The 19,213-nt window shown below is 35.2% G+C and overlaps 1 protein-coding gene across 3 annotated transcripts; it reads right to left on the bottom strand.

Annotated features, from left to right (window-relative positions):
* Window positions 1–10,061, bottom strand: LOC110720641. Of its 3 annotated transcripts, XR_002511344.1 has the most exons (10): window positions 6,940–10,061; window positions 6,741–6,842; window positions 6,222–6,374; window positions 4,411–4,574; window positions 4,084–4,231; window positions 3,011–3,133; window positions 2,857–2,944; window positions 1,041–1,235; window positions 841–966; window positions 1–447 (listed from the first exon to the last, which is right to left on the bottom strand). XR_002511344.1 is itself a non-coding variant. In XM_021899692.1 (9 exons), exons 1-8 carry the CDS (start codon window positions 9,400–9,402, stop codon window positions 1,069–1,071), a joined length of 3,408 nt encoding a protein of 1,135 aa, XP_021755384.1. In that variant the 5' UTR covers window positions 9,403–10,061; the 3' UTR covers window positions 1–447; window positions 1,041–1,068. The 3 variants fall into 3 exon arrangements, 1 of the variants encoding a protein (XP_021755384.1); XR_002511343.1 differs by having other exon boundaries at window positions 841–1,235; XM_021899692.1 differs by lacking the exon at window positions 841–966.
* Between the last annotated feature and the right edge of the window lie 9,152 nt (window positions 10,062–19,213).

Here is a 19,213-nt window from a genome sequence, read left to right as displayed (position 1 = left end):
ATACAGAAGGTGATAATCAAACATTCAAAACTGCCAAGGCGTCAATTGAAATCTCACCAGGTTTCACAAAAAATTATGCCACAATTTCTTTTCAGCTCAGCTCTCCTCTCAGACATCTACCATAATGCTCGACGAGTATAAGATGTCAATACATCAGTAGTATGAACTACAAAGAGCTGTTGAAGCAAAAATCATATGTACTTCTTTACAACAGCATACTTGATTTAATGTTTACACATAATTTATTCCTAATCTACAATATAAATATAAACCAAAAGAACTTGACCACTTCAGCGATCACAACCTAGCAAGTTATGGTACTATTTGTTCCTTTATGGATCATGCTATATAATATATTGGCTTATATATACAACGGAATCCACCACTTCAGCTTAGAAATCAAAGAGCCCTTCTCTCTACAAATTGACCACCAGTAAGCATGGCATTCTGCACAAAGGGAATGCAATTCGACAATCAAGCCTCAAAGCATAATTAAAGGTTCTTTAGTGTGTTCGGATGGAAGGATATTAAAGGGCAGGGAGGAGAAGGAGAATGCAGGATCCATTCTCTCATGTTAAGAAAAGGAAATAGATAAGGGATGGGAATAGAATCACAGGGATACACTTTGCTTCCCTTTTTTTAATAAAACAAATCCTCTCAAGATTTGGAAGGAAAATGCAGCCCGTAGTATTCTGTCTCCTCCCTTCCATTCCCTGTCAATCTCCTGTCTTCCCCTCCTCATCCCCTCCACATTTTTCTAACGACTCACACAGTTAATCTAGCTCAGAATATTGTAATAACGGTATAGCCTATATAGGTCGTGCACACAGGAACACTTACATTCAGTTTTGGGATGGCACTCCCAACTTTCTGATCTTTCTGAATGTCAGCTAGAGTGTGCATAGTGACACAAAAGAATTATATATGATGAAATGCTAAAACTGTTATACTTCTTCATAGTTGTGTCTGAAGCAGAATGCAGCATAATAATTAGCTTTCCAGAACTTGAGAGATCAGTGTCAAGCTAATAGACATCAAACCTGCAAAGTTCATGAACTGCCTTGTGCCTCATTTGACATTCATTGCTGCAGCCATACTCCTTAGCTTTTGGGAAATCTCTGTAAATGATGGCCTATCGACCGGGTCAGGTGCCCAACAGCTTTCCATCAAAGACTTCCATTCAGGATCACACCAAGTTGGAATTTGGGGACGCAATGTATTGTTCACGATACCACCTGGAAGCAACATGCAGGGTTTGTCAAATGTCTACAGCTACAGTCATCTAGTGATATTCAGACACTCGGACATTCCCAGTCAAAAAAAACCAAAGCCTAAGTGCCCATTAAAACTATGGAACACATGTACTTTAAAAACCTTAACTAATAAAACAGAAAATTAGGAGCCCTCTATCTTCAGACATCAGTCCTCTAGTAATATAGTAGCAACATATCAAGATGGCTCGAGGTGTACAGAGCTCCCTGAGCCTGGTGATGAACAATAATTTTTTTAACCAGAAAAGCAGATTATTAATTCTCCTTAGCTGCTACTGTATACTGCTGTCGACCATGCTTAACGGTGATGAAAGGAATGCCAAGGGATTTTTAAAAAAAAAATGATACTGTGTTGTTAGGACAGGGAACTGGCAGCAATTTCTTTCCAGATCTGGAAGGATTTGATGTATTATTATATATACAAAGATAATAAAACCTCCCAAGTTCCACCTATTCCTTTTCTTCCTCTTCCCCAATCCAGCAAGTAAACAAGGGAAAATAGATCCCTCACTCTCCCTCCCTCTCCTCCAGAACCCCGACTCTTCTCCACTCTCAAAACTCTTAACTCCTTTTCTAGCACTTATTCTTTTGTACAAAAGAAAAATCCTTTCAACCTTCAGTAAAAAAAAAAATTAAAGAATACATATACATGTGATGAGTTCGTGTGCTTTGTTGTTGGACTATTGGCTACTATAAAATCTGATAGAAAGGAAATATGCAGAGAGAAGACTATGGTCACTGTATAACTGACCTCCTGTATTATAGATGAGCTACGGGGACCAAAAAAATTACTCAAGCTAAAAAAAAAAAAAAAAAAAAAAGTAACTATACACACTTTAAGGGAGTTAACAGGTTCTTCAAGTGGATGCTGAATGAACTTGGTTCATGACAGAATTGCACTATACGGGACTACAAGAGCACTCTTATGCCGAAATAGGTCATCCTTTCACTAGAGACCAGGAAACACAAAACTGCAGGGGAAAAAGCAATGGTAGACTCATATGTTGGTATAGCTATTCAGCGTACTTCAATAAACCCATACAAAAACAATTCTCGGCTAATAAAGGCATGAATTTTGCCTTTCAAAGAAGGAAAATAATAAACTGAATTATAAAGAATAAGAATATCTCTCGTAATCCTACAATCTGAAAAAGGAACTTTGATCCTATCAACCAAGCAGCATAAGAGAGCCACCTTTTCATCCAAGTGAAAATGACAGAAAGTCAGTAGATGAAATTGAATGAACCATAACAAAATTTTGTGTTTTTATCATTCTAAAGAATATTTAATCAGTTAAATTTTTGGGAGGTAAGAGGTAACCATTGGCATTGCACCATACTGGACTTATCTGATATGTGGTTTACATGTTCCAAACACAGAGCACAATCATCATTATAATTCCACGGGAATTAAAATATTACCATCTTAAAAGCATCATTCTTCTTGTCACTTAAACATACATCAGAATACAAATAAGCACTCACAACACCATAGAGAGAGTTTCAAATTTATATCAAAAGGAAGCAGCAAAAAAACTAACAATTGTAGTAGTACAGCACATAGAGCGTCTACAAGATTTACATACCAATTATTGAGGCACAATGCATATCTGAATAAGGTTCCTCCCCAGTGAGCAACTCCCACATTACGATCCCAAATGAGTACACATCAATCTACATCACATAAGTGTAAGGTTAATATCAAGGATAGAAAAAACAGGGAATAATTCCAACACTCACCTTTTCAGTCACCATGTTACTCTTTCCACTGAGAAGCTCAGGGGCCATCCAGGGTAAAGTTCCACGAACACCACCTGACACCAATGTATGTTGCTTCACCTTTGACAAGCCCAGATCACCAATCTAGGACACGAAAAATAAGGTCAAATGCTACTCTACTCATCTTGATATTAGGCACAAATGGTGCAATACAATCTTAGTTATTCCCTGATTACTAAAAATGACAAACTAATGTATTAGCACCATATATATTAATAAAATAAAAAAATTAAGGCACTGAAAAATTACAATGTTCTTCAACATCTCTTGTTAAAATCTATTTCAGATTTTTCACATTTAGATGCAGGCTGGTAAGCCGGGGCAGAGGCCCAGCTTCACAGCCATCTTTTTATACAATCCGGTCCCCATAAGTCGTATATTACCATATATATCCTCCAAATTCTTGGGTTTGCAGGTAGGCCCTAAAAAAATCGGCTATGAACCCATCACCATAGATACATGATGCAATGATTTTTCAAAGAGCTTCCAGCATCTCTTGTTAAAATCTACTTTAGATTTTCACATTTAGATGCAGGCGGGTAAGCCGGGGCAAAGGCCCAGCTTCACAGCCATCTTTTTATATTATCAAGTCCATAAGTTGTATATTACCATATATATCCTCTAAATTCCTGGGTTTGCAGGTAGGCCCTAAAAAAATTCAGCTATGAACCCATCAACATAAATACAAGATGCAATGATTTTTCAAAGAGCTTCCAGCATCCGTAAATAGTTATTTTGACAACAAAATATATTTTCCTTTTTTCTCTTACTAGCGGATCACATCAACTAGTTAATGTAAAGTCTTCACATCAGATCATGTAAGAACTCAGGTAGGCATGAAATAGAGATGAAGGGAATCAAATTTCATGATAAAATTTTCACATTTAACTGCTTGAGGCATCACAGCCAAAAAAAAAAAAAAAGAAAAAAAAAACTATAGAAACACGGCCAGACCATACGTAGCAGGCATAAAAGAAAATTATATTATTAACTCTCTCTGGTATAAATGATCAAGATACACAAGAAGCACATACCTTACACACTGGTCGATGAGGATCCCTCATGTTGACAAGAAGATTTTCACATTTCAAATCAAAATGCACTATGTTCTTCCCATGCAAATACTCCATTCCAAAAGCTGCATCCATAGCTATGATTAGCCTTTTACGCCGATCAATTGTTCTGTAAAGAAAAGGAAATTTTACTTATTAATTACTGAGAAATAGTCCAAAAAAAAGCATCAATATTTCTCCTTCCCTATCCAAAGAGTGTGAAAATTGTAAAAGTGCAGTCTACACACTCCAGAACAACTAGCTCAATAAATCCACTATTGTAGATCAGTAGTCATTAGTTGTCAATACCTGTCCTTCTTTTGCAAGTACTGTTTCAATGATCCATTAATCATGAATTCGGTGACAGTTGCTAATGTCCCATCTGGGCCATCGCGTACTATACCATAAAAGGAAACTACATTTGGATGATGCAACGAACTCAATAAGAAAGCCTCCTTCCAAAAGTCCGCGATCTATAATAAAATCATTAATTAAGACATCAGTTTCTTAGATAGCGCTATTTTATATAAATTACAAATATACTTGAAGTCATAATGTGCATGCCAGCTTGCAAACTAAATAGTCAAGCATGCTCATACATAAATAAAAACAATAAAAATAAAAAATAAATAAATAAGAGGTGTTTTATTTAAGATGCCAAAATCCATTATCTTCTAGCGTTCGACCATTGATTTGTTACTCATTTTTTTTAAAATAAATTTGATGTACATATGGTAGCAAATTATCGATAAAATGTGTTTTAAGAAAATACTCGAACAATTGCAGTTATATAATCTTTTACGTAATACTTCCTCTGTTTCACTAAATTTGCAACACTTCCTTTTTTGACATCTTTTACAACTTTCCACACCTAATTTATTCATACTTGGCCTATCCTCTCTATCTTCCTTAAGAGTGTGTTTGGATTGAAGGAAATGGAGGGAAAGGAAGGGAAGGAAACGAAGGGAGGGAGTATCTTTCATTTGGATAAAAAATTAGGGACGAAGGGATTTGGATTGAAGGAAATGGAGGGAAAGGAAGGGAAGGAAACGAAGGGAGGGAGTATCTTTCATTTGGATAAAAAATTAGGGACGAAGGGAATTGGAGGGGAGAGAAATGGAGGGATTAAATTCTAAAAAATTGATCCCTGCAACAACGGAGAGATTGGAAGGAAAACTCATCATTCTTCCTTCCCCTTTTTTCCCTTCCCTCCCCTTCACCTCCCCCCCCCCCCTTCTTTTCCTTCCCTTAACATTACCCAAACAAACTATAAATATACTTTTTACTTAAATTTTTTTTTTTTTGCACTTTCCCTCCTCTTACATTAAATAACGTGTCCATTTTATGTGATGCAATTTGAGAGAAACAGAGGAAGTATAATAAAACCAAGGAAATAATTCCCTAAGTATGACTTGCAACAATTCATGTAATTTGATTTTGGGGGATGAAGGAACAATTAATTGCCTTAATGCGATTGTACAAAAGAAAATTTTGACAAAGCATACACATATGGGGCGTTTGGGATGTGGGAATGGGAGTTTGGGGATTAAAATATGGGAATGGGATTGGGAATTGATTGTTGGGAATACATAAAAATATGATAATACTTTGTTTGGGTGGTAGATGGTAATAGATAGGGAATAAATAACAAAAATACAAAACTACCCTTACTAACCTTTCTCCTTTTCATTAATGGCAAAAATGTCATTTTCCACTTGTTCCCATTCCCATCCATTTATTACCTACCCTCCCTAGGTAATAAAATGGTGGGAATTCACCCCATTTATTCTCAATCCCATCTAACAAACAAGAGATTTTTTTTGAATTGAGATTAAAATTCCCAATCCCACCCTTAATTCCCATGTACCAAACACCCCATAAGGTAAAGCCAAAGCAGTGAGGGAGGGGACGAATATTGAATCCGCTATACATTCTCAGTAAATCAAGCACACCCATAAACGTCTAGATTAATGTTTCAGATTCACTTACCTGCTTCATTCATTATTGTTTCTATCCAAATGGGCATCACAATATAAAAGGGTCAAGGTAACCAAAATATCACCACATCATGTAAAATAAAATAATACTGATAAGGAAATTCTTAAATGGAAACAACATACAAGACGCTCTCTTTCAGAAGGTCTTCCAGCAAAGCAACTAGCTTTAATTCTTTTTATAGCTACATCAGAACCCTTCCACTTCCCATGGAAAACAGCACCATATGTACCAGAACCAAGCATACGAATCTCTTCGAGATCATCATTGAATATTATCTGAATCAACAAAAGTGAAGAATTTAATGCTAGTCATGAATTGAACTTCACAATCAGTAATTACAGCAACAAAAGCAACAAAACGCATTCCATAAAATGTCTTTCGAATCTAATGATTGCAAATAAGTAATAGCATGTTTAAGGAAAATGTTAGAATGAAAGCAACCAAAGTCCTGAGCTCAACCAAGACATTTGATAATAATAGCTTTCACCCTAAACAATGACACAGGCGAAAGCACGTTGCCTGGATAGTCTGCTACTCTGCTGGCAGGACTGATGCTTGAAGGTCTCTATTGCTATTTTTCTCAATACGAAAGTGAATTTGTAAAAACAGAAGTAAAAGAGAAGGGGCTAAAAAGAAAGCACCTGAAGTCCTTTAGCAAGAGCTTCATCTTCAGCCTTTGTGCGCTCAATCTTAGACGTATCAATGTTTTCGTCAGAGTCACGCTCAGAATTACCTTCAACATCCTATTACACAGCTCGTAAGTTCATCATAGAAGTAATTGAATTAAGAAAACTTCCACATAGATGTGATTAAAAAAAATCGAGTCAGTCAAACACTGACCGGTGATCCTGTTTCATCAATATTAGCAATTTTTGCAGGACTGTCATGCAAGATAACAGGATTGCCATCTTCCTGAGCTCTGGCTTTCACCCTTTCGACACTTTCCAGTTTAGCTTTCTTGGCAGAGGCTACCAATTCAGGCAAGAAACTCAAGTCTGCCTTCTCTACTTGTGGGCAAGTATTGGTTTCTCCCGGTTCAATACCATACTTAATATCTTCACCACCAGGTCTTGTGTTATTTAGTTTGATAGTATTAAGTGAAGCCACATTGCAATTATTCTCTGCATTATTATCTTCTTGCGTACAGATGAAACCATTTATATCTGGGCGCTCAGCTTTTCTCAAGTGAGTAGTTCCATTGGATTCATGATGAATGTTTCTTTCATCTAATCTGACCACAGCATTACTAGCATCTATTCTTTGTAAAGGAGTGTGATCTCTAGTTCCAGAAGAAAGCATATTATCATTCATTATAGTTGAAGGTCTCCGAGATTCAATAGGAGGAACATTACCGATATTAGGTGTGTTTCTTAAAGGATCTTGAGGATATGTTGGGTGAATTTCCTGCAAAGGAGCACCAGCACTCAATTTTAAAAAATGGCCATAAGGACTTTCTGGTGTAGCAGATCCTTCAACTCCTAACCTACTCCGGGAAGATTCACCCCAAGGACTTTGATCAACTCCGACAAAGAATCTGGGACTGGCTTCAACATTAGCCCTGGGAACTGATGAGCTAGGCATACCGTTTCTCAGCTGAAGATTAGAAGGATCATACACTGGAGGCACATGCACCGGGGTTGAGACATTCCTCCACATAGCCTGTGCAGACGGATGGCCATGTAATACTTGGTGAGGAGTATCTGTGCCATAAGAGTATGGCAAGTTTGTAGCATGGGCACCTCGCTCCTCTAAAGGAACGTGAGCTTGTGAACCAGCAGCAACAGCTTGGCCGTGGAAAACCTCACCTCCCAATTCGGCACCAGGTTGGGGGTAGCGAGAATCTTCAAGGGGGGCATAAGGTGGTGACACTAGGTGCCCCTCAGGTAAGTTGTTCGGTCTCATAGTGATGTTTGCACCAGAACCATCTAAGTTATAATGGTCACCCATCCTTCCAACTCCAGCTATGCTATGCTGCAACTTTGGATCCATGTTCAACATAACAGGTTCCCTCTTTGGAAAGCATTCAACACACTGATTTGCAACATGAGGGTATCCATTTGCAACAGCCGACTGTTCCACATGACCCTGACCTTCAGGCCTCCAGTGATAGTCAGACGCAGCTGGATTCCTTTGAAAAGTCATTTTGCAATTCTCACAGACGCTTGGTCTATCCAGAACACTATGCCCATTAAGTATATTTCCAGGGAATCCACCTCTATCAACAGGCATACCTCCAGGGGGCATCCAGGCTACATTGTCAGAGTATTGCTGTTGAGGATCAAATGGGATTTGACCATTTCCTTGTTGAAGAGAAGACTCATCTGGCATCCTATCCACACATTTATCCGGTACTTCTTGAAATGGCATACGATAACAAGCAGATGACGGTGAAGATGGATACTCAGTATAAGTGCGTGTATCATGAGGTCCACCACATCTTGGGGAATAGAAAGCCGGACTCCACGGAGTTTGAGTTTCCTCATTATACCGTTGTGCAGCATGACCCAAATGCTGCCCTGAACCCATACTAGGAATAGCAAGCTTCCTTAAATTATACTGTGGCATTCCCATCTCAAAGTTCCTCTGATTATGCACACTCCCTTCGAGATTCATCGAACTAAACATCTGATCAGCAATATGCACCTCATCAACAGGAGTCATAACCGGGGAATCATTAAACTGTTGTAGTCTCCTACACTCAGGAGACTCACACAGGCTATTCAAAGCATCCACATACCGCCTCTCCGTATCCCTCTCATCCCCATCCATATAATGCAACGACGAATCCTGCTCCGGATGAGAAAACAAAAATATCCTAAGCCTCGTAAACCCGTCCCCAGACCCTAACTTATCATACTCCTCCATCATATTAGTAACATCGTCATCATTAACAACCGAAACAAGTGCATCTAGATCCTCCTCGGGTTGCTGATACTTAAAAATTGCGGTCGCCTCATACAACTCCCTCATCTTCCCCATCAATTCCTCATATCTAATATCTCTCGGTACACTCACAATCCTTGTCTCTCCCCCAACATACCTAAGCTTCCCATCTTGAGGTCTCGGCAATATACTCCCCCCAAAACTACACAAAAACTTAACCCTAGATGCCGAAGATTCATCATTCACATTCATATCCAAATTCAAATTATTATAATTATTACTACCAATAACACTACTATTATTATTCTCCATTGCAACAAAAACAGCCTGATTTTGCAGCTGATTATTATTAATAGATTCAATTAATAAAAACCCTTCTCCCAAACATTCAACCTCTTTATTATTACACATTAGTTTCATACAATTCCCAGATTTTCACCATTGAACTCAACAACACAACCAAAATCACTCTAATTTTACACGATAATCTTACAATTAAACCAGAAATATCCAAAATCAAATTACCTGACAAGTGGAAACTCGATTGAAACCCTAAAAACGAAGATTTTTTTTCCCTTTTTTTTTCCAAGAATCAAATTGTCGTCGTCATCATAATCATCATCAAAATCAAATCAAAATTGATAAAGTTTCGACTCAATTTAGAACATTTGAGTAGATGAAAGTAAAGGAATTTGCAGAAAATTATGGTGATGATGATGATGATTGAGGTGTTGATTGGAGGAGAGAGAAATGACCGTCATAGCTTCGCTCCTTCGTTCGTCGCTTATGGTGGTTTTTTCATTTTTTTATTTTTTTATTTTTATTTTTATTATTTTATTAATTTATGTTATTTTTCTTTTTTATTTTGATTTTATTTTGTTGTGCGATGAATGAAGCTCTGAGAAGATGCGATGCTTTTATGCCAGGTGGGGACACACGTGGCACTTCCTGGTTTACTGGAACATTTTAGTACGTTTTTTGAAATTTGTTTACGCGCTTAAATAGCGCATGTCATTTACGTGATCTGTGATTTGTTTAGATGGCGCGTGGATTTGAGATTTTTTTTAAGAAAAATGAATTGATTTTTTGGAATTTGCGTCATCAGTTACAAGTAGTAGTCACCACTAAAAATGTTTTATTGTTAAATTGTTGTGTAATTGAGAATGAATTTGGGCCATAACGATTTTGGTTGAATTTTGTTTTTAGAAACTTTATAAGTGTAAAATGCCCAACATAGGGATGGACAATTTGGGTAAAGGATATTCCTTTTTGGTTCCTTGGTTGATTTCCTCGGGTAGCGTTCCTGTTTGGCACGTAGTATGTAGTTTAAGAAAAAATTGGTTATTGGTCCGAACGGTGTCCTGAATTGTTACCCAAAATGAGAATTTGCTGGCATCAAAGTAACGAGTCCAATCGGGCCCGCCCGAGTGAGTGTGTTGCGAGATTTACTCTAAGGCCATGTTTGGTAAATAGTTTTTGGCGGGCTTTCTGATTAGCTTTTAGCTTTTTATTTTAGTCAACCAGCTAAAAAATGTGTTTGACAAACGGCTTTTTAGCTAGTTGAAAAGCCGGCTTTTCCGTCAAAAATTACTAGCTTTTTGACATTAGCTTTTGGCTTTTCATTAATAATTAATGATAAATGATTATTAGTAATTCGTGATTACTACTTAGTAATAATTTGCTAATAAATAGTTAGTAATTAACAATTAATAATTAGTAAATAGTAATATATAATTAGTAATCAGTAATTAATAGTTAGTAATTTATAATTAGTAATAGTTAGTAATTCGTAATAGTAATTAATAATTAAAAATTAGTAACTAGTGATTAATAATTAATAATACTTATAACAAATGAATAAGAACTCATAATAATGTCCTTTAAGGTCATCTTGCATAATTACAGCCAACAGCTAATTTTACCAAATATATTTTACATACAACAAATGGTCAAACAACCAATGCTAACAGCCAGTCAAACAAACCAAGTTAAACAGTCAATTGCCAAATAAGGCCTAAATTAGTTTGCCTTTTTTTTTGGTATGGGTGGCAATATTAAACGGATACTCGCTCCACCCGTTTTAAATAAATGGACGAAACCCGAATTAAATGGATGAGAAGCGGGTGATGGATCGGATCGGATGTAAATGATACTCTTTTTCACCCGCTAACCATCCACCCACTCGTTTAACCTATATTTATTTTCTTATCTAAAAATTTTAATAATAAAATATGAAATGTGCAAGAGAATCAATTTTTTTTTTGTCTTCAAAAAAATTTTTTTTTTTTTTGTTGCAAATTAATTTTTAATACAATATTGTTATTGTTTCCATTTTTATTATTAATAAAATAAAATAAAGTATTATATGAATAACCAAAAATTAGAGTTTATGTGGATTTTTTTTCACTTTAAATACTCATTCATTGGTCATCATCTCCACTCATTTCATTTGCGGATGATGGACACACGGATATGGATGATGGTTGAAGCGGGTGACAGATGGATGTGGATAGAGCGATTGAGATAATGGATGGATGCGGGTGAAGCTACACTCGATCTGAATTTGATCCATTGCTATTTTTAGGTTTAAATTGAGGCCTATATGTTGCGGACGTTGGAGGCTGCCTTATATTTTATTTTATTTTTGTATTTTAGTTTTAGATTGTTTAGGCTTTTACGGTAGCTTATGACTTAGTTGATATTTTTAATGTGTGTGACTATGTGAGTAGTTAATTTAATTTTAGGGTTTTGTGGACACGTGAATTAGTATGAAGGGGTGATTCGTTTTTATTGATTGTTGATGTTGCATATTGATTTCTTATTGATTGTTTTAACTCTATGCAATTACATTAGCGCTTGTTTAATTGTTATACGCAATATTGATTTTATGATCAAGATATAATAATTTTGATATTAAGGCTAGTTTCAATAGGTAGAATTAGATTTAATAAATTGCGAGATCATGTCAATTTGATTAATTACAACAATGATTATTAATTATTGTGCTTTATCCTGCAATATTATTCTTTATTGAACTTATACTCTAGGCTTTTTATTATTGATTATTTCCCTAGTTTAATTATTACTTAATTTAATAATTCACAATTAACTTGTTTCTTTATACTTAAGATTATATTAATTAATTAGGAAATTATTAATTTTGTTAAAAAATATTGTTTTCCTATCGATTCGACCCTACTTCCTTATCTATATTAGTTAGTAGTTTTAAGAATTACTTTTGTTTAGGTGATAGTTTATCATCATCTTAAATTAAGTAAAAAATCGTGGCATATGGTGACAAAAAACCGAAATAAAAATGTATTTCGTTATGAAAATAATAATGGTTTAGTTTTATAAGTCATTACAAAAGTGTATATGTTTTTTGTGCTTATATGATTAATATGGAGAATTTCAAATGTTTTTATATTATATGTACATACTAAATTAAGGAAAAGTGATATGGATTAAAACCGAAAATCGAACCGAACTAAACTGAATTAACAATTCAGTTCGATTTTTTGGAAATTTGGATTGGATCGATTTGAGATTTTAAAAAAAATGGATTGCGGATCAGTTTCGATTTTGGGCTTCCAAAAATCGAAAATCGAATTTCCAAACCGAATTATATTAAGCCCAAGTCCCCTGCCCATTTTCCCGTTCGAGTTTAAACCTAAACACTAATTCCTTTTCCCTCTTTTTTCATTTTCTCATTTGCAGCAACCCTATTTTTTCCCTTTTTCTCACTGAGTCGTCCACCGCTTTCCTCACCACCGCTCGTCTTAATTTCATCACTCACCGCCGCTTCCCTCACCACCTCCCTCACCCTCAATCGGTCTGACAGCCCCTCAGCGCCATAGTACCGCTCATCTGCGCTCTCCATTGATAGTTCATAGTTTCACTCTCACTACGATACTCAAAGGTAAGATTTTGATCGAATTAATTTATTTCTTATTGTAATACCCCGTATTTTTGAGACGTATTTTCTTATTAATTAATTATTAATAATTTTCTAAAAAGGGTATTTCAGTTAATTATTTTCTATCTGAATTTTGGCGCCAAAAATATTTTTAAAACTTAATTATTATTATTTTGGATTTTAGATAAGATTTATTATCCATTTATTTCATTTCAAAAACCGGATTACATATATATATATATATATATATATATATATTATTATTATTATTTTGGATTTTAGATAAGATTTATTATCCATTTATTTCATTTCAAAAAACGGATTACATATATATATATATATATATATATATATATATATATATATATATATATATATATATATATATATATATATATATATATATATATCGGATATTTTAATTAAGCAAAAATTATATCTTTCTTATTTATTTTAAAAGGGCCGAAAATCTATTTAATTAAGCTAGGAATTTCGGATTTTCTAGGCATAGAAAATCTGATTTTTCATGATTAATTAATTATTTTAAAGTTGGTATTTTTCTAATTAATTATTTTCTACAAAATATATTATTTACACAATCATTTTTAATCCTTAAAATCTAGCAAAATATTTCCTAAATCTAAGCAATGAGGTCTGAAAATATGAGCATGAATAAGCTCAATATTTTCGGCCACCTTATGCTAATTTTGGTTTAATTATTTTGGTAGTTTTGTATATTAATTACCTTTTTTAAATTTCCTTATTTCCTATTTTCCATCTCACAAAGATTTGATCATACAATTTAATTGCCTTAAATCCTTCTTGAGTATTCTCCAAGCAAGCTCACTTGCCATCTTCCATTTCATGATCAAGCTACTTACCTTAATTCTTTAATTTTTAATCACCATAAACTAAACCTTCCTTAATTCTTAAACTCTCTTTCCCAAGTAATTCCTTAAACTACATTTACCATAATTCTTCCTACAAAATCTTACCTTAATTTTTTCATTCATGAGCCTGTAAATAACCCCTTCATACCTCTCATATTCTTCACACCAAAATTCAATTCTCTTCTTCTCTCTTATTCTTCTTTTTCCTCAACCTTTTCCTACTTTTCTTTTCCTCTTTTCTAAAAGAAAAATCAACCCGAATATCTTTGGAGCCAATTTTCGGGAATTTCTTGTCTGTTTTGGGGTTTTTCTATTTCAAGAAAAGTTGTTCCTCTTGAAAATTCCTTGAGGTTAGGCTCAAGAATCACCCAATTCAAAGTTATATTGAAGGTGTTATAGCCTCTGCAAGTTCTGCCTATTCTTTCAATGCAAATTCAATTCTCTTTAATCCTATTCCTTTATTTTCTTCATGGTTAGTTTTCTAAAATATAAATACCTATTTCAACGCTATAATTTTATATTAAAGTATTAATTTTCTTAAAAGAGTTTTATAGTTCATGCACATTAGTGATAAGTGTCATTTATGGCCGGATTTTACTCCATGGCCAACGAATTTCTGAAATTCGTGACCGGAGTTTACTCCATGGCCAACGAATTTCTAATATTCGTGGCCTTTTATCGCGGCGGAGGTGACTTATTACCATCGGGTTACTGGTCGCCGCAACCCAAAACAGCCTTCATGCATCGCCGGAGTTCTCCTTGACCACCGGAGCAGCAATCGTGGCCCATTTCAGATGGGTCTGCCACCCAGCCGTGGCTGCTCCACTCAAAATCGTTTTTTTTTTTTGAGTTAATTAATTTTACAACTTTTGTAAAATTAATCGGTGATCTTTGATGCGGTTTAGACCCAAATCAAAAAATCTAATTGAACAAATTAATCAAAATCTCCATTCTAATTAATTTGGGGGTTTTTAATTATAATTTCAATAAAACAATACTTCCTCCCCGTAATAAAAATAAAATTAACAGTATACACATCAAATTAATCAAATTAATTATGATCATATTATTATACGCAAGAGGCAAACTGATACCACTGTAGGATTATAGATGCACTTAGCGGAATTTCAAGAAACAATTTCTTAGCATCTAAAACAAGATCTCATGCATATAAATAATACGAATCACATAAAGTAGTTAGATATACGTTTGATGCGTGTACTCCTCGTTAGCCTTAGATTACCCTCCTTCGAAGATCCAGAACCTCAATTGTGATTCCTCTACTTGGTCCACAAAACCCGAGATGAATCCCACGTATGCTAGTACGGAAGAAGGAGGAAGAAACTTTTCACTCTTCTCACTTTTAGGGATGTGGTTATATGAGAAATATTATACGTTGTTTTTCTCTCTGTGTAATTGTGTATCTCATACACAGTAATAGCCCCAATATATAGAAGTTATTAGGTTACAAGAGCAGAGAACCTAACTCATTAATGACTCTTCATATAACCGCCCACTTAACCTTTATTGGGCTTAGTGTGCTTTTCATCTCGTGCTTTTATGTGTGACCTTATAGGATCCGATTAAATTAGCAGCAAGCCTACTAAATAACAAGCCTACAAATCGTAGTTGGTTTCTAGCAAAACATTACGATTCCTAAAATAACCGAATTAATAATCTCCTTAATTAATCCTATATTATATTTAGTAATTGCTATACTTGATCGAGGACACTCCTTCATAAATATGTTAGATATTATATTTCCTGTAAGTTCAGCCTAGACATACAAGTCATATCTTTAATTTATTGAGGAAAAAAACTATTGATAAACCCGTTGACAAAGAATCTGTTACAAAGGGATCTACGCCAATTGTTGATAATACTATGGATTTCATGATCAGCCTCCAAAAACTCAAATTGAGTTTGTTGATTTAGGTAAAACTCCTAAAGTTCTTGATAATTCTATTCCTTCTAAATCCATTTTTGTTCCTGCTTGGTTATATGCTGAAAAGAGGGATGAGAGATTGAAAGACTTAAAGAAGAAGAAGGAGTTGAGATTGCAGATTGATGTAGCTGCAAGTGGCGATACAAATTGGATAGATCATCCTATTCATAAGATTCTTGTTAGTTTTCAACATATTCTTATGTCTAGGAGTTTGCAAGAAAACAAGCCTTTAATTCTGAAACGCTTGAGTGAAGAACAAAGATATATGTGTGATTTTCTGTTTATAGGAGGTTTGATGATGAGAGGGAGTTGGATCCTACTGATTTGGATAAGGGAGTTAAGAAGTGTAACAATGCTTTGTATAGTGAGGATGCTGGTTATGTTGTTTGTGAATATGGGACATAAGGAGGTTTCAAAAGTGACATTCTGTTGGTTAAAGAAGAGTTTACTTCCATTCGTTTTTCTGTTTGGGTTAACAGTGCTATTTTTGAAAAATATGACAATTGGTGATCAAAATGATCTGAACTTGGTTGAGATATTGATTGATGATGCCTTGAAGACCTGCAATGCAATGTAACCACATATTATAGTTGAAATAAAATCTCTAAATAAGATATGAAAAAATAAATTGGAATAAATTATATTAATATTATCGACTTTTTCACCATATACCCCTGAGTTATTTTTTTTTATTCATCATATATCCATAAAAAATTTCAAATTCACCATATACACTTAAGTTTCACACAAATGTCACGAAATGCCCTTAATGACTAACGACAGTTAACTCCGTTAGTCATTAAGGTTAAAGTTGCCACGTGGCGGCATCTCGTAGGTTATTTTTTAATTATTTAATTAATTATTTTAAAAAAATAATAAAAAAAACCCACCTTTAACCCAACTAGCCACCTTTCGTCGACCACCAAACCCCAGCCAGCCACCTTCCCAAAACCGCCGGCCTGCCAGCCTTCCCACCGCGCCGGCGCCGCACCACCTAAACTACCGCGTCGCTTTTTCCTCCTACCTTCAATAGTAAAAACCCTCCCTTTAAACCACCTGACCTGAAAAATCAGGCAACCACCCCCGATTCTAAACCACCTTAGCCGAAAACCTTCGTCGGCATCCTAGATTTGCTCCCCCGCGTTGCCGCTACCCACTTTAGCCGGAAACTACCACCCCAAAACTCTAAAATCCCAAAATCAAAACCCTAGATTTGCGATTTTAGGTTTTTTTTTATTTTGGGGTTTCATTGTGGTGGTTGAGGGGGTGGAGATGGCAAGGGGAAGGACGATTGGGGTTTGTTGGCAGGGGGAGGGAGGTTTGGACGCCGACGGTGGGGAGGGGAGGGTTTTTTGAGGAAGGGAGGGGGTTTTAAGGACCGGAGACGGTGGTTCAGGGGAAGGAAAAGGGGCGCGGGTGGGTTAGGGTGTTGGCGGCGCAAAAGTTCAGGGAGAAATCCGGTGAGTTGGGGTGGCGGTTTAGGGTCGTGGTTGGGATTGGGGTGGCGGGTCAGGGTCGTGGTTGGGGTTGCACTGTAGTGGGCTGGTTTTTTTTTTTTAAAAAAAAAAAATTAATCATATTATTATTTTAAATTTTAAAATAAAATTAAAAGAGAGCCAATAAGATGCTAACATGTGGGCATATTTTAGCCTTAATGATTAACGGAGTTAACGTCCATTAGTCATTTGGGCATTTAGTGGCATTTTTGTTAAAATCAGGGTTATGTGGTGAATTTGAAAATTTTTGTGGCTATATGGTGAATAAAAAGATTACTCAGGAGTATATGGTGAAAAATCCTTATAAATTAACAAATTACGTGAAACTATATTGCGTATGAGACTATCAGTGCATATGTCTTTTTAATGCTCAAACCCTCAAAAATCTTTGTAAATTGGTTTGTACTGGAATAACTTGTTGTATTTCAACAATGACTCACTAATTTTAATTAACAAGTGTGACTTAAAACATAAATTAAAGGTGTTAATGAGTGTGTGAGAGAGGAACGGGATTAAGCATTCGACTGAAACGTACAAAATAGCTCATGGTTGATGTAGAAGGCTCTTCTTGCTGACTTCTTGCTCAAGTCTGTTGGCTACTCTCTTACTACTATTTAGGGGTGAGCAAAACCTCAGGGTACCCCTAAATCGAAACCGGAACCTGTTAGAAACGGAACATATACAAGAGGTTTTGGTTGGTTTAGGTTCTCGATTTTTTGGAACCGGCACTACTACATTTTTTTAATCTATTGCAACCCCCAAATCCGTTGCATTAGGCGTCAATATCCGTGGTATTAGGCCTAATGCAACGGCCATGTATCGTGGCATCTGCTGGCGTTGCAGTAGGTCTAATGCAACGGCTTATGACACCTAATGCCACGGCACCACTGATCCGTGGCAATAGACCAATACCTGTTGCAACGGCATAACTTATCCGTGGCAATAGAGTACTGACTAATAATTATGATGAAATTGAACCTATTGCAACAGATGAAGCTAATTAATACAATGATAGGAGTACGTATCTACTGCAACGGATTGATCTTTTTTTTTTTTTTTTGGGATGGAATGGTAATATAATATATTTATAATTAGTCAGTACAAATCTAATATAATAACAGAAACAAAATAAAGTATCATTTATATATAATAATTATAATGCCAAATACGTACATTACAAAATAGTACTCGCTTGTTTTTGGTATGACATACCCTACTAATAAAAAATAAAAGTTATATAAAGCATTTAATCGTCCAAAATACAAATTGTCAACATATATATATAAGCTGAAATTTCCAAATCTTCACAAAGCCGAAACTTGAATAAGAGTCGGCAACATATATGCACCATTTGTTAGATGACTAGTCACTATTCTTCTGCTGCATTTAACTCCTCATGCACCTACATGTAAAATTGAAAAAAATAATAGAAATATAATTGAACTAAATTATAAATTATAATAGACCAAGGCCACAATCAACATGAGAAAAGTTCAAAACGCACAGATGATGGTTGTTTTAAAGATGGCAGCAAAAAAGTTTTTTTTTTTTTTTTTTTTTTTTTTTTTTTTTTTTTTTTTTACACAGAAAGGAAAATATTATTAATTTATAGTGGCAGTAGCCACATTACCAAAAGATAAACATTCAGTTTGAAAAACAAAATAGCACCCCAGAATATAACAAAGTACTAGCTAAATAACCAACAAGAAATAGAACTTAGTAGTAGTCAAAAGTATTCTGCTGACCGACAAAAGACATGATCAAAAGCACCAGATTCATGCACTGTAGGAGAACTAAGTTGCCACCATTTCTGGATGTCATTAGCAGTCAAGGTGTTCTCAAAGACATAGGCCCCTAAGCAATTTAGTACTGAGGTTCGTAATTAGGCAACATTTGTAAGAAACATTTGTACACATTTGTAAGAAACATGCTACAAGATAGAGGTTGCAAATAAATCAACTAAATACTATAATAACGACAACAT

The sequence above is a fragment of the Chenopodium quinoa genome, unplaced genomic scaffold (assembly GCF_001683475.1).
Source record: "Chenopodium quinoa cultivar QQ74 unplaced genomic scaffold, ASM168347v1, whole genome shotgun sequence".
Lineage (NCBI taxonomy): Eukaryota > Viridiplantae > Streptophyta > Magnoliopsida > Caryophyllales > Amaranthaceae > Chenopodium > Chenopodium quinoa.
The sequence above is the reverse complement of the archived record's forward strand: the minus strand, read 5'-3'. Positions and strand labels throughout refer to the sequence as shown.

Bases quoted from the DNA above. Each gene is read 5' to 3' on its own strand.
- LOC110720641 (XM_021899692.1), bottom strand. From the start codon at position 9,402: ATGAAACTAATGTGTAATAATAAAGAGGTTGAATGTTTGGGAGAAGGG. The intron at 6,843-6,939 runs GTCAGTGTTTGA...GCTGTGTAATAG, and splicing joins TTGATGAAACAGGATCACCG to GATGTTGAAGGTAATTCTGA. The intron at 4,575-6,221 runs GTATGTTGTTTC...ATTTTATTATAG, and splicing joins CTTCTGAAAGAGAGCGTCTT to ATCGCGGACTTTTGGAAGGA.